This window comes from Cricetulus griseus, chromosome 3 (genome assembly GCF_003668045.3).
Source record: "Cricetulus griseus strain 17A/GY chromosome 3, alternate assembly CriGri-PICRH-1.0, whole genome shotgun sequence".
NCBI classification, from domain to species: Eukaryota; Metazoa; Chordata; class Mammalia; order Rodentia; family Cricetidae; genus Cricetulus; species Cricetulus griseus.
Genome location: NC_048596.1, coordinates 204200783 through 204213198, shown reverse-complemented (window position 1 = coordinate 204213198; position 12416 = coordinate 204200783). Strand labels below are relative to the sequence as shown.

The 12416-nt window shown below is 40.9% G+C and overlaps 1 protein-coding gene across 19 annotated transcripts in view; it reads right to left on the bottom strand.

The window, feature by feature from the left end:
- Pard3 (par-3 family cell polarity regulator) overlaps positions 1-12416 on the bottom strand; it is a 543701-nt gene that overhangs the window by 238314 nt on the left and 292971 nt on the right. For all 19 annotated transcript variants that reach the window (XM_027404768.2, XM_027404778.2, XM_027404773.2 and 16 more), the window contains 2 exons: positions 4109-4234; positions 2445-2827 (listed from right to left, as the gene is read on the bottom strand). In XM_027404768.2, coding sequence (XP_027260569.1) covers positions 2445-2827; positions 4109-4234 — 509 coding nt within the window. The remainder of the gene's footprint in view (positions 1-2444; positions 2828-4108; positions 4235-12416) is intronic.

Sequence of the window (12416 nt, the reverse complement as noted above, 5' to 3'; positions counted from 1 at the left end):
AAAATATTTTGCTTTGATTGAAACAGATTACTGACCTTCTCCTCTGACTTTATTAAAAAGCTAATTTCTACAAAAGAGCAAGGGATTTTAGAATGGCAGAGTGGTAATAAATATTAAGAAATCATAATTGTTGAAGCAAGCGAGTTGGGGCTATTCTGTTTCATAGCCTCATGTGACAGAATTCCAAAATTATTTCAGCGAGTTATTATCCTAGAGGCTTCTCTTTTTAGTACCAAGCATTGTCTTGAGCTTGTAAATTAATACCACTTAGAGCACAACAGTTTACTTTGAGGTGAACATATGTTTAAAATGATTACACTATCCTTATAATGGACTTCAAAAAAAATGCCTCCAACATTGAAAAAACTGGTAAAAAAAAATATCTTCCAGCTACAAGGAAATATTTAATTTTCATACAATCATTATTACCATATCTGTATTCAGTCCTAATCAAAGACAATCAACATTCCTGTCCTTCTTAAGTATAGTAAACACAATGTATTTATATAAAACATCTGTAGGCACTGCTGTAGAGGCAGCAGGTGCTTTTGTTGGATATTCTCACTGCTAGTTAACTGAAATCAATAATAATCTAAGGGACTCCATGTCATTTAGAGTACCAAAAGTTAGAGAAATATTTCAAAGAAAACCACTACTTCTAATTTTCTTTCATGGGTGAAGATTAGACTTCCTGAATTAGATAAATAAAAAGAATTCTACCTTCCGAAACAATACTAAAGCAAAACTACTAGTTCCTTTATTCAAAAATAGTGGTTCTTTTAATAGCAAGTGACACTTCATGAATAAGTTCTTATTACATCATAATTTGTCATGTCTATTACTAGTGCAAAACTGCAGTTAATTAAATGAATGTTCTTCCCTCAGTTTAAAGAGAAATGTAACATTATAAATAACACTGTTTATGAAGTAACATTAGTAGAACATTGGTCAAGTAAAATACTGTGTCTTTGTAAAAGGAACCTGAGTGGGATTGTTATTTTTTATACATCACTAATTGTGGTGTTTGACGTGTTTTTGGTAAAAAACCAAAGCCTGTCACTTGAGTGGAGAAAGAAGAATGGGAATTGGATCTTCCCCTAACCAAGAACAGACAGGAAACAGAGGGCTTCCCATACAGCTTGCAAAGTGTAGAAAGCACACTGTCAAGTCCTGCTTATGCCAATCAAGTCATTGTAGCTTAAAAGCCAATAATCAGAAGCTGTGGTTCACATAAAGCTCACTGAAAGAATTGAAAGAAAACAGCAGGTGCAGGCCCACAGCCTTATAAGGGCTGCCTCAATGGCAAGGAGAACAATGAATACCAAGATGTGAAAGGCACTCTGTAATATCTTCCAGCTACAAGGTTTGCTGTCCACAGCTGCTGGACACAGGTACGCATTCTGGATGGCTCTCCGGCCACTTTTCGAACTGACTAGACTCAGGCATCATTTTTAAAAACCCATAATTTGAAAGGCATAATTTTCAAACACATAGGTAAAGGAATACAAAGAAGGGCAAGTGTATCTCATCCTTGACAGAACACCAATGGCTATCTGAAAGTCAAGTGTGGCCATCATACTGCATAGAGAAGGAGACCAACTACAAGTGTGTTCTCTATGTACACAGAATTGCCAACTACAGGAAGGGGGTATTTAATGGTGGAGGAGACTGAGTGGCACCCATCACCATTATCTGTCACCTTCAAGGAAAAGAAGTTACATACTGGAGAAGGGAAAGCAAACACAGTTCTGGGCTTCTTAGCAACTGTGACTCAGACAGCCTCAAAAATGGGTGCCCCTTCCCATGACATGCTGAAGGCTATAGAGACCTCCAATTTCCTGCTAAAGGCATGGTTGACAATTAAGACAGTCAGACCACTAGTCTGTTCTAGATATTAAAAGAAAACTTGTAACTCACTTTCAATATATATATAAATCCTAACCTAGGAATAACACACGTGCTGTGACTTATTCAGAACTTTTACATTTTAATTTTATTTCTTCTGCATTTGTGTGTACATGTGTGTGCAAGTGCATGTACAATGTGTGTGCATAGGCCAGAGGTTACTTTGAAGTGTCTTCTCAGTTGGTCTCATAGGAACCTGGAGCTTGTCAATTTGTCTAGACTGGGGCTGGTCACGAAGATAGCCACCCGGCTCCACACCCGACATTCCTGGCTTTTATGTATATGCTGGAAATCTGAACTCGGGTCCTTGTGCATATGTAGTAAGCACTTTACCACCAAATCCCTCCATTTTAATTTTGACAGGGTACAGGTAAAGATGGGGCAGAGTGACTGGCAAACAGAGCCCTGGGCTTTATTCTGAGCACTGAAACACTTAACAGATGGAGACAACAAAAGAGCACACCTCCCCCACCTCAGTACTCGAAGGACTCTCCTCAGCTTGTAGCTTATCTTAAAAGAAGCCCCGTCGGACATCCTACCTTTCTTAAGCTGAATGTTGAGCCTCTTGCCTACTTTCTTAGTGTTGTACACACTGCCCACATTGGTGCTAAGCACATTCGGTGGAGTCAAAGCTGGGGCTGCGGGTGGTTTAGTGGAGGCATGAGCACTATGAGGTAGTCGGGGGTGAGCATCCAGCTGCTCAGGAGGATGATTCAGTCTGGGTGCTCTGGGCAATGCTTGAGGCACAGTGCTGGCCACACTCCTGTTGTCCACACAGTGGCTGTCAGGGCTGAAGCGGCTAGGGGAATAGTTGTTCTTCTCTCGCTGTGAGAGTTGTTCATACTGCTCCTTGTTTGCTGCAGGGACCACGTGGAACCAAATGACACGTGTACGCATGGCTTGGCGGAACATATGTTGTGCTCTGGATTTGACAAAGAATGGAAGATTAGCAAATGAAGGCTAGCAGAGCAGAAGATAACATGAGCTTGATTAAGTATACTAATTAAGCAACAAGAACCAACAGACTGTTGGAACCATTTATGAACCACGTTTGTAAGCTCTGATAAAAGCAGAACAGTTTCTCCAAATATAAATTTCTCATTCTGTAAATAAAAATGCTAAACCTATCTGTGACTGTAGATAAAATACAGTGTGCTCCACTGTAAATCATCAATAATGATTACGTGCTAACACCTTTAATCTAGCTTAATACTGACAGAAAACATACACAGCTTTTACTTCTCCCAGCTGTGTCCAACCTGCAGTCCTTCATCCTCCTATATCTAGGGTAGTTATGAATGCAGTCCAATACATTTGTAGATGACAAGGACATATCACAATGTCAAAAGGTTGGATATCCCTGCACAGAATTATGCCATGAAACTAATAAGGGCAAAAAGTGTTTTCTTACTAAGGGACCATAGAACTTTTAAAGAAATACTCTATAGTATAATTATGGAAATATTGGAGGCAACTAACCACTCATCACTTATCATCAAAACTGGTTCAAAAATCTCACCAACACTAATTGCTGCAAACAGAACCTAATGATGTATCCACCACCACCCACCCAGTCTGGATCCTACCTGTTGTGGAGCCCTAAGGCCCACTGTAAGGCAGATCCCACTCATACTGGTACCCGGGTATCACCTCTAAGTAAGAATGCTAGTCACACCTACCCATTTTTAAAAGGGTTTTGTTACTGTTGCTATTTTTAATTTAGTAAGGGTCAGGATAAAGAAAGCACAAGAAAGAAAGAGTATTGTGACTCAAAGGAGTCTCCCTCCTTATTTATACTGTGAAAGACAAAGCTAGAAATGTGAGTTCAAGTGAGGCTAGGGTGGACTTCCAGAAAGCAGAGAAATCAGCAGCACTGTAACACTAAAATGAGGGACAGAACAATGTGGGAACAGCTCAACTGGTTAGAGGGGGCTCTAAAATATAGAATGACAGGAGTTTGATTAAATTATAGATGATTAAAAAACTAGATGATTGCATACAAAACTGTCTCCTGTGGTACAGTATTCAATAATGTGTCAAAGCACCTGAGACAAAGGTGCCCCATCATGCCACCAGGGGAGGGGACCCCACTGTGCCCAGGGGAGAGCACCCACTGACACCAGGGGAGATACCCCACTGCCATCAGGGGAAAGGACCCCACTGGCACCAGGGGAGAGGACCCCACTGCCACTAGAACACTTACTGCTCAAATCTTCTGTTTCGAAGATCTCCATCGTTAATCCTCACAATGCAGTCGTTCTCATGGAAAAGATTTTCTTGCTCAGCTTTACCACCTTTCTCCAACCGCTTGACTAACAACCCCAGTGTTCTGGAACATCAAGAATGTGAACAATTACAGGGGTAACTCTCCTTCCATGTGCTTTAGCTCTATGGTACAGGCTCATCCACTCCCTTAAAAGAAGATGGACTAGGGCACTACTGATATTCAAAAACTCCCAAGGTTCTAAATTATGTGTAGAAACTGACCCTTTCAGTCAATATCAGATACCATTTTCTGACTTGCCATTATTAGCCTTCTGAACCTAAGTGCATACTAAGTCTGCTTCAAAATGCTGACAACAGAGCCTGTTGAGGGAAATCAGTGGGCAGTGGGTGTCACAGTCTGAACAGGGACAGTCTTATGGATGGCTTGGTAGGTTTCTGCTTTAGTCCTGCTGGCATGCTGCTGCAAGCAGCCCTTGATTGTTTCACAGCACACACAGATCATGAGGAATGCCTATCCTCCCTGTGCTTTACGTTCCAAGGATAAGAGCAAAGTCTTCATAGAGAGTCAGAGAGAGAGAAAGAGAGCTTCCCTTGTGCATGAATTGTGAACTCAACAACAGTCTGATAATTGGAATTTCAAAACCTGGCAAGTGAGTGATCTGCTGCCACACTCCTGGCTGAAGAAAACTGCATGCAGGAAAGCGGTTCAAAGAACTTGGCATTTCTCTCATCTGTATTGGCACTCAAACTTTAAGACAGGGCATGGTATAAACTTTGTGGACAAGGCAGCAAAGGAAAAAGACAAAATTATTAATATCCTTTGTAGCAGTTTGAATGAAAATGCCCCTACAGGCACAGGCAGCTAACACTTGGTCCCTGGATGTTGGTGCACTTGGGGGATATTATGGAATTTTTAGACATTATAACCTTGCTGGAGGAAGAAAACTGCTGAGAGTCCATAGCCTTGTCCTATTTCCAGTTTAACAACTCTGCTTTGTGTTTGGGTCTGAAAATGCCTTCTCTCAACTTCTTGCTCCAATGGCCTGTGGCCATGGCTCCTACCATGATGGACTCTAGACCCATGGAGCCCTAAGCCAAAAGAAGCTTCTTTCTTTTTTTTTTTTTTTTTTTTAAACTGTTAGTCACTTCTGGTCATGGTTTCTTATCACAGCAATGGGAAAGTCACTCAACAGTTGGTACCAGAGAGCAGGCTGTGGCCATGAAGAGCCTGAGTGTACTGACTTTAGGGAGAATAGGGAAGACTTTGGGATTTTGGAGCAGAAAAGCAGCTGAAGTCTGTAAGTGAAGCTTGCAGAATCATCCTAGACCCCATCCAGCAAGACATCTAATTTGTAAATGAGAGTTCAAGGGCCTTACTAGATAGTAGTTCTAAGATAATGATCTGAAGTAAAAATGATCTGGAGTTCCCTATTTTATGTATGGTCTTTCTATGATGCTGTTTTGTTTGTTTGTTTGTTTGTTTTTGTACTGGGCAAGTCCTCTACCACTGAGCTTAGTCATGAAACCTTACTGAAGATTGTCTTTTTAAATTGTCCTCCTGTGTGGCTAAATGCAGAAGTAATACTAACGTACAGTAAATTATTACAAATCGCTGGGTATGGTGGCACATGCCTGTAATCCCAGCATTCAGGAGACAGAGGTAGGAGGATTTTTGTGAGTTCTACCCCAGCCTGATCTATACAAAAACAAATTCTGGGACAACCAGGGCTATTACAAATGACTGGCCATAGTGAAAGGCAGGACAAAGGAAGTATACTAACACAAGCTAGGAAAGCTACCCCCAGGTAACAGTACTCCTAGATAATGGGGAGGGGGCTACAGGAGACACATGACTCATGGTATCAGGGGATCAGGAACTGCCTGGACTAAGGTGATGTGACCGGCTTATCCACAATGCTGGAATCACTATCTCCAAAGAATGAACTAACTGATGGAGAGGTCAAGTGCTACAATCAGCAACATTTCTTATTGCTTCATAGAATGAAGATGAACACAAAAGGTTTGAGAGAGAAAGATTAAAAAAAAAAAACCCCACCTCCCAAGAAATTGTCCACAGTTGCAGGACAATGGAAAGGAGCTCTGATGGGCAATGCACTGGAAGCTGAAGTGCCAGGCATTCTCATTGTCCTGGAAGCAATTGGGTGAGAGACACAACCCATTTATACTCCTGCTACTTCTGACCCCAAGCTGTCTCAAGGCTGCAGTGAAAAGAGAAGCACACTGTAGCTCTCTCTCTCTCTCTCTCTCTCTCTCTCTCTCTCTCTCTCTCACTCTCTCTCTCTCTGTGTGTGTGTGTGTCTGTGTGTATCTGTCTCTCATTTACATGGTTTCACTGTGTCCTTGAATTCACAAAGATCTGCCTGCATCTGCCTCTCCTCACCATGCTCTGCTAGGTATATATCTCATAAACTGAGCTCATCAGCTAGAACTCACCTGGAGCAATTTGAAATGAAAAGACCTATGTTGTTGTATTGGAGAATTATAGGAGCTAAGAAGGACCCAGGGTCTATGGGCTGTCAAGGTACGGGATATGCTTTCCTTCTTGGGAGCCATTGCCAGAATTCCTCAGGGGCAACCATGACCCATCCAAAGGAGCGCGGGGGGGGGGGGGGGGAAGCAAAGCTAGCTACTGGGGGCGTTGTTCCAGAATCGGATGTGCCCATGCTGTCTGCACTGAGCCATGAGGTTAAGAAGAGACCTGGGGCATTATGAATGGAGGTGGGGAGATTTACGAAGGAATGATGCAGGATTGGGTGATGTGGAAACAGACCTGCTTCACCTCCGACTCCCATGTGAACTTCGGGCAAAGCTTAAATCAGTTGCAGGCTCGCCAAAGAAATGTGAAATACTTCTCAAAACTACTCTTCTTCCACTGTTTACTGTAATGCTTTTTTTCCCTTTTTATTTTAGAGAAAGGAAGGGAGGAAGAGAAGAAGGAGGAAGAGAGGAAGGGGAGAAAGAGGAGGGAGGGAAGGGGGGAGGGGAAGAGAAAGGAAGGAGGGAAGTCCTATGCCTAACAGGTACAAATCTCAATTCTGAATAATTTATTTAAAACAAAACAAAAATAGGTAATTACCTCTCCCCCCATCTCTCTGTCCTTTCCTTACAATTCCTGAACAGTCTCTCTCGGGAATAGGAGGGGAGAGAACTCAGAAAGCAAGCTGCTGGAAGCTGTGTGTGATTTTGGTTGCATAATTAGAAATTTAACTGCTCAGATTATATTAAGGATTCACCACTACATTTTTACAAGGTTCATTAGCCTAATTATACACTTAATTCAAACAAACTCAGTTGCACATGTTAACATTTTAATTCTAAGTATAAATTATAACCAATGATAAAACTGAAAATAAGTAACAAATGTTTTATTGACATTTAAATTGGCTGAGTTAAGTGTGAGTTTTGCTTTGATAATCTCCACTCCCACGACTGCCATCCGGCTCTATGGGAGTGATCACAGTTTATCTTAATAATAAATGCTGACACAGTACAAACATGACAGTGGAGGCAGGGTATGAAGGGGGTTCCTGGCAAAAAGACCTTGTCAGCTCCCCAAGGGTTACAAGTGGGAATTAACAATTCTATATGATGTAGAACCATGGCCATGGCCACGGCCACAGTGGACAGCTACAGAAGGAAAGTTCAAACTTTATAGGCATTTCAGTTAAAATAACAATCCTGGAAAAAAGGAGATCGTGTTCAACATACAAGTATGTTGAACAAGTATGAAAATGATTTTATGTAACACAATACCATATACAAAGAATATTTACAATAAAATGCTTTAATGAAAAAGGAATCCCTGTAAAGAATCTGGTAGAAGGCTTGCCAGCATCTGTGAGGCCGGATGCATGGTACAACTGAAAACACAGTACATGAACTGGACAAAGAAGCAGATAAAGATGGGGCGGGGGTTTCTTTAAATCAAAGCAGGAATTAGACATTATTCTACTGCAGTTGCCAAAACACACAAGTTTTCTAAAACTATGAAAAGAACAGAGGGCCGGGCATTGGTGGTACATGCCTTTAATCCCAGCACTTGGGGAGCAGAGGCAGGTGGATCTCTGTGAGTTCGAGGCCAGCCTGGTCTCCAGAGTCCCAGGATAGGCTCCAAAGCTACACAGAGAAACCCTGTCTGGAAATAACAAAAAAACAAAAAACAAACAAACAAAAAAACAAAACAAAACAAAACAAAACAAAAAAAGGACAGAGCCAGGTTCAACCCAGGTTCCTGGGAGAGCACCTCACAATGGCAGGCCCCTTGCAGGCCACAAACCATGCTCTGCCCACAGGAGGATGTCAGATTGCTGGAGCTGTCATGGGTGCTGAGAACAGAGTACTGGTCTCTGCAAGGGGAGCAGAGACCCCTTAAGCACCAAATTGTCTCTTCATGAAATTATGTAAGAGAATAATTGCTATGGCATTTTATTTATGTATACATACATGCACATGCTACAATGCAATTCTGTAGGTCAGAGTGCAACACTGTGGAGTCAGGTCTCTTTCCAACACATGGGACCCAGCGATGGAACTCAGGTTTCAGGTTAGCAGTAGGCAACTTTCCTTACTGAGCCATGCTGTTAGCCCCTGGTTATATTTTATTAACAAATGCTTCCAGACATCATTGTAAGCAGCTGCTTCCATGTTTGATCTATGATGTCCACACCTCTAGGAGGGGGACTTCTAGATGTTGTCTTTAGAAACCACTTCAAGGCCTGACATCTTAATAAATAAAATAATGATAACAAATAATGACAAAAAAATCTCCTTAAATAAAGTTGACAATCATCTAATTACAAGTTGCATAAGAAAAGGTAGAACAAAAGAAAATATTTAGCAATAAAAGAAGACAGACCCTTGGAAGTAGGCTGTGCTATGCTATGGGCATGTGTTAGGCACACTGGGAAAGATTCAGAACCTGTACTATAGAGGTAGACTTTGGAGCCAGGTAAAACCTTTTCAGCATCCTCGTTAGATGCACCGTGACTCCAACAAGCAAAGCACACATGTGTGAGCATCTTCCTTCAAAATACCCTCCAAGAATTGCTACCTTTCCAAAACAACATCTCCAAGACATATCCCTTATTTCCTTCAAGGAATGGGAGAAGCATATGTTGCTTTCCAGGGGCTTGTACAGCAGCCAACATCTAATAGTCTCAAGTCTTTTGAATCCCTGCAGCATGTGGATGGTATCTCTTCATATACATGTTTCTCAAGTCCATCAAAGCAAATACACAGTCTGGCAATTTTATATCTTTGGCCCTTAGTTTGGGAAATGATTTTGTATCTTGCTTTGTATTGACCTAAGGTTATACGGTAGTCATATTTCTGTATTGTTGGAAAAATCTCAGAAAAAAATGTGAAATAATGACCTGGTCAGGATATGTCATTACTCTTATATTTTATTGTTAAATTTCACAGGTTCTTATCACAAAGCCCAGGCTGGCCTTGACCTTAAGATCATCCTACCTCTGCTACCACAGTTGGCTTTTAATTTTATTTACCAAGTGCTTTGAACTAATGGCACTGGAAGGTTCTTGGAGGTAACAAGAACATATAAAATACCCTAATGTCACCAAATGATGCATAGTTATTTGTTATGAATGTCTTAAAAGTATTTGCATTTGTGACTTAAAATTGTTTGTCAAGTGACAGGGGAATGAAATGACAGATGTAAAGAGAAAGTGTTTCAAAGCGATGAACACGGTAAGGAGTTCTGAGTGTAATCAGCTCACCATTTTTGTGAAACATCTACAGAGACTTGACCAACACAGCATCATAGAGAAGATAATCCTGTGGACTTTCCTATTGTCACTGTGTCTATCTAGTCTAGAGTCAGTCATCCAAGGCACAGTTGGGAGGTGAGTCATCCTTAATGCTGCCAATGAAGGCACAATGTTCAACTTACTAGAGAAAATAACCTTCCAAGGAGCAGTTCTGGCAAGGTCAGAAATGAAGCTGCTACATCCAAGTGGCTATAACCCTCTTTCCCACCCAACCTCACAAATTTAAATTACTGTAATCCTTCACTACATATGACAACTGAAGGAGTCAATGAATGTCCCTTCTCCATGCATAATTCTCATTTCTAATTAGATCTGAAATACTAAACAAGAAAGCAAAGATTTTATATACTTTCATTTCTATAAAAATAAATATTCTGGGAAAGTTACTCAATGAGGTATGTCTCTGAGTTTGAGACGGCTCAAGACTGGGTAAATTTTCATGCTGACTATTCTTAGAGATTTCAATGTGCATATTTGTGCTACCGTGTTCCCATTAAAGAACATGTGGTTTCCTCATGAGCTCTACCTCACATATCCCTTTCTGCTCTATTGCTTTGCTCAGCCTGCCTGCAATCCCAGCTCTATTTATAAGCTACCATCACATTAAAAATCACCCTTCATCACCAGTCAGCCTCAGTTTTCAAATTCAGATACTCCTTTTCCTCCAGCTCACAGATCACCCACCATGTAACCACAGCAAGAGTTATCACATAATTATAATGCTGTGATTTCCTAGCTATCATTCCACCTATACTGCAAATCCTAGTTCACCTTATTTTCTGATGTCCACTTTCCTTACCATAGAAAACGTTTTCTCAGGGTTTGTGATGGTGAAATATAGTGTTCAATTAACCTTTGTTTCCTGGCATCCACCATCCTCGTCACAACGAGAGGCCTCCTCAGCATTCCCAAGTGTTTTTGGAGGCTCTAACCTCCTGGAAATGGGACTTTGAGTCTAAGCAACAACACCCATCTCTGTCAATGTCCACCCAACTCCAAAAAGCTAGAAGCATCAAATTCACGTAGAAGACTGTAGACCCAGTGTTCTGGCTAGTTTTATGTCAACTTGATACAAGCTACAATCATCAGAGATGAAAGAGCCTCGATTAAGAAAATGTTCCTATAAGATCCAGCTGGTAAGCCATTTTCTCAATTAGTGATCAATGCAGGAGGGCCCAGCCCATTGTGGATGGTCCCATCCCCAGGCTGGAGTTCCAGGGTTCTACCAAAAGGCAGGCTGAGCAAGCCATGGAGAACAAGCCTGCAAGCAACACCCCTCCATGGCCTCTGCATCAGCTCCTGCTTCCAGGTTCCTGCTCTGCTTGCATTCCTGTCCTGACTTCCTTTGGTGATAAACAGTAATGTGAAGTGTAAAGTGAATAAATTCTTTCTTCCCCAACTTCCTTTTAGGTCATGTTGTTTCACTGAAGCAACAGAAACCCTAACTAAGACACCCAGCACACAAATTGAGTGAGAACCAAGTACTTCTACGCTGTTGCCATGAGAAAATTGGTGATGGCCGGAAGGATTTATGAAGGGTCTGCTTTTCCTAGATCAAAGTCTTTGTTCTTCATACAGGAAAGCTGTATACAATTTTCCTCATTAAGAGTCAAATTACAAGGAATTAAAAATGACTCAGCTCTAGAGTTGCTAGTTCTGCAGAAGAACGTGTTTGTTTACTTGAATGGGCTTTGTGCATCCAAATTCAACACCATGGTAACCACCAACTGTGATAGGCTTTGCAATATTTTTCTGAATTCACCCTACTGGCGGTTTATTTCTGTTTTCTTCTTTTGCTTTAGGCTGTCATCTGTTCATTTTTTCCTAACATCATTTAACAGTGAGGTAGGAAATGTGTAATACAAGAGAGAAAGTAACATGTTTTGCAATAAAAATACTGGTAAAAAAATATTGGCACATACACAATAATCTTATTTGTGATGAGTTACAGCTCACAACAAGTTTCAGATACATCGATATTAGGAAGATAGGATCCATGCAACTTCAAGTTTCTTTTGATATAATTCTAAATAGCTTTAAAAGAAACTAAAGCTGTTATCTTTGATAAAAATATTTAACTGAAAGTTCTTTAAAGATATTTTATTGTTTCGCTAGAGTATAAAGTAAAAGAGGAAAAAAAGGTGAATTTTATACTGTATTCATGGTACTTCAAGGGAATTTTAATAAGTTCAACTTTCAGCTTCCACAAACTATTTTAAGCAAACGAACAGTATAAATCTGGACTTGAAGTCACCATAATTAATGGGAAAGCAGCAAGCACAACTGCTTAAAGACAGACTAGAACAGCCCACGTTTGGCTATGTGCTAATTCATATTCCACTTCCAGAACATGAAGGGCAATAGTTTTAGCACATGTGGCTGGTTCCCTGTCACTGGTCTAGGAATTCACTGTTCTACATGCAGAGCCTCAGTCTCTAGCCTCAATTCACAATGTCTGCTCTAGGCTTTCCTCACTGA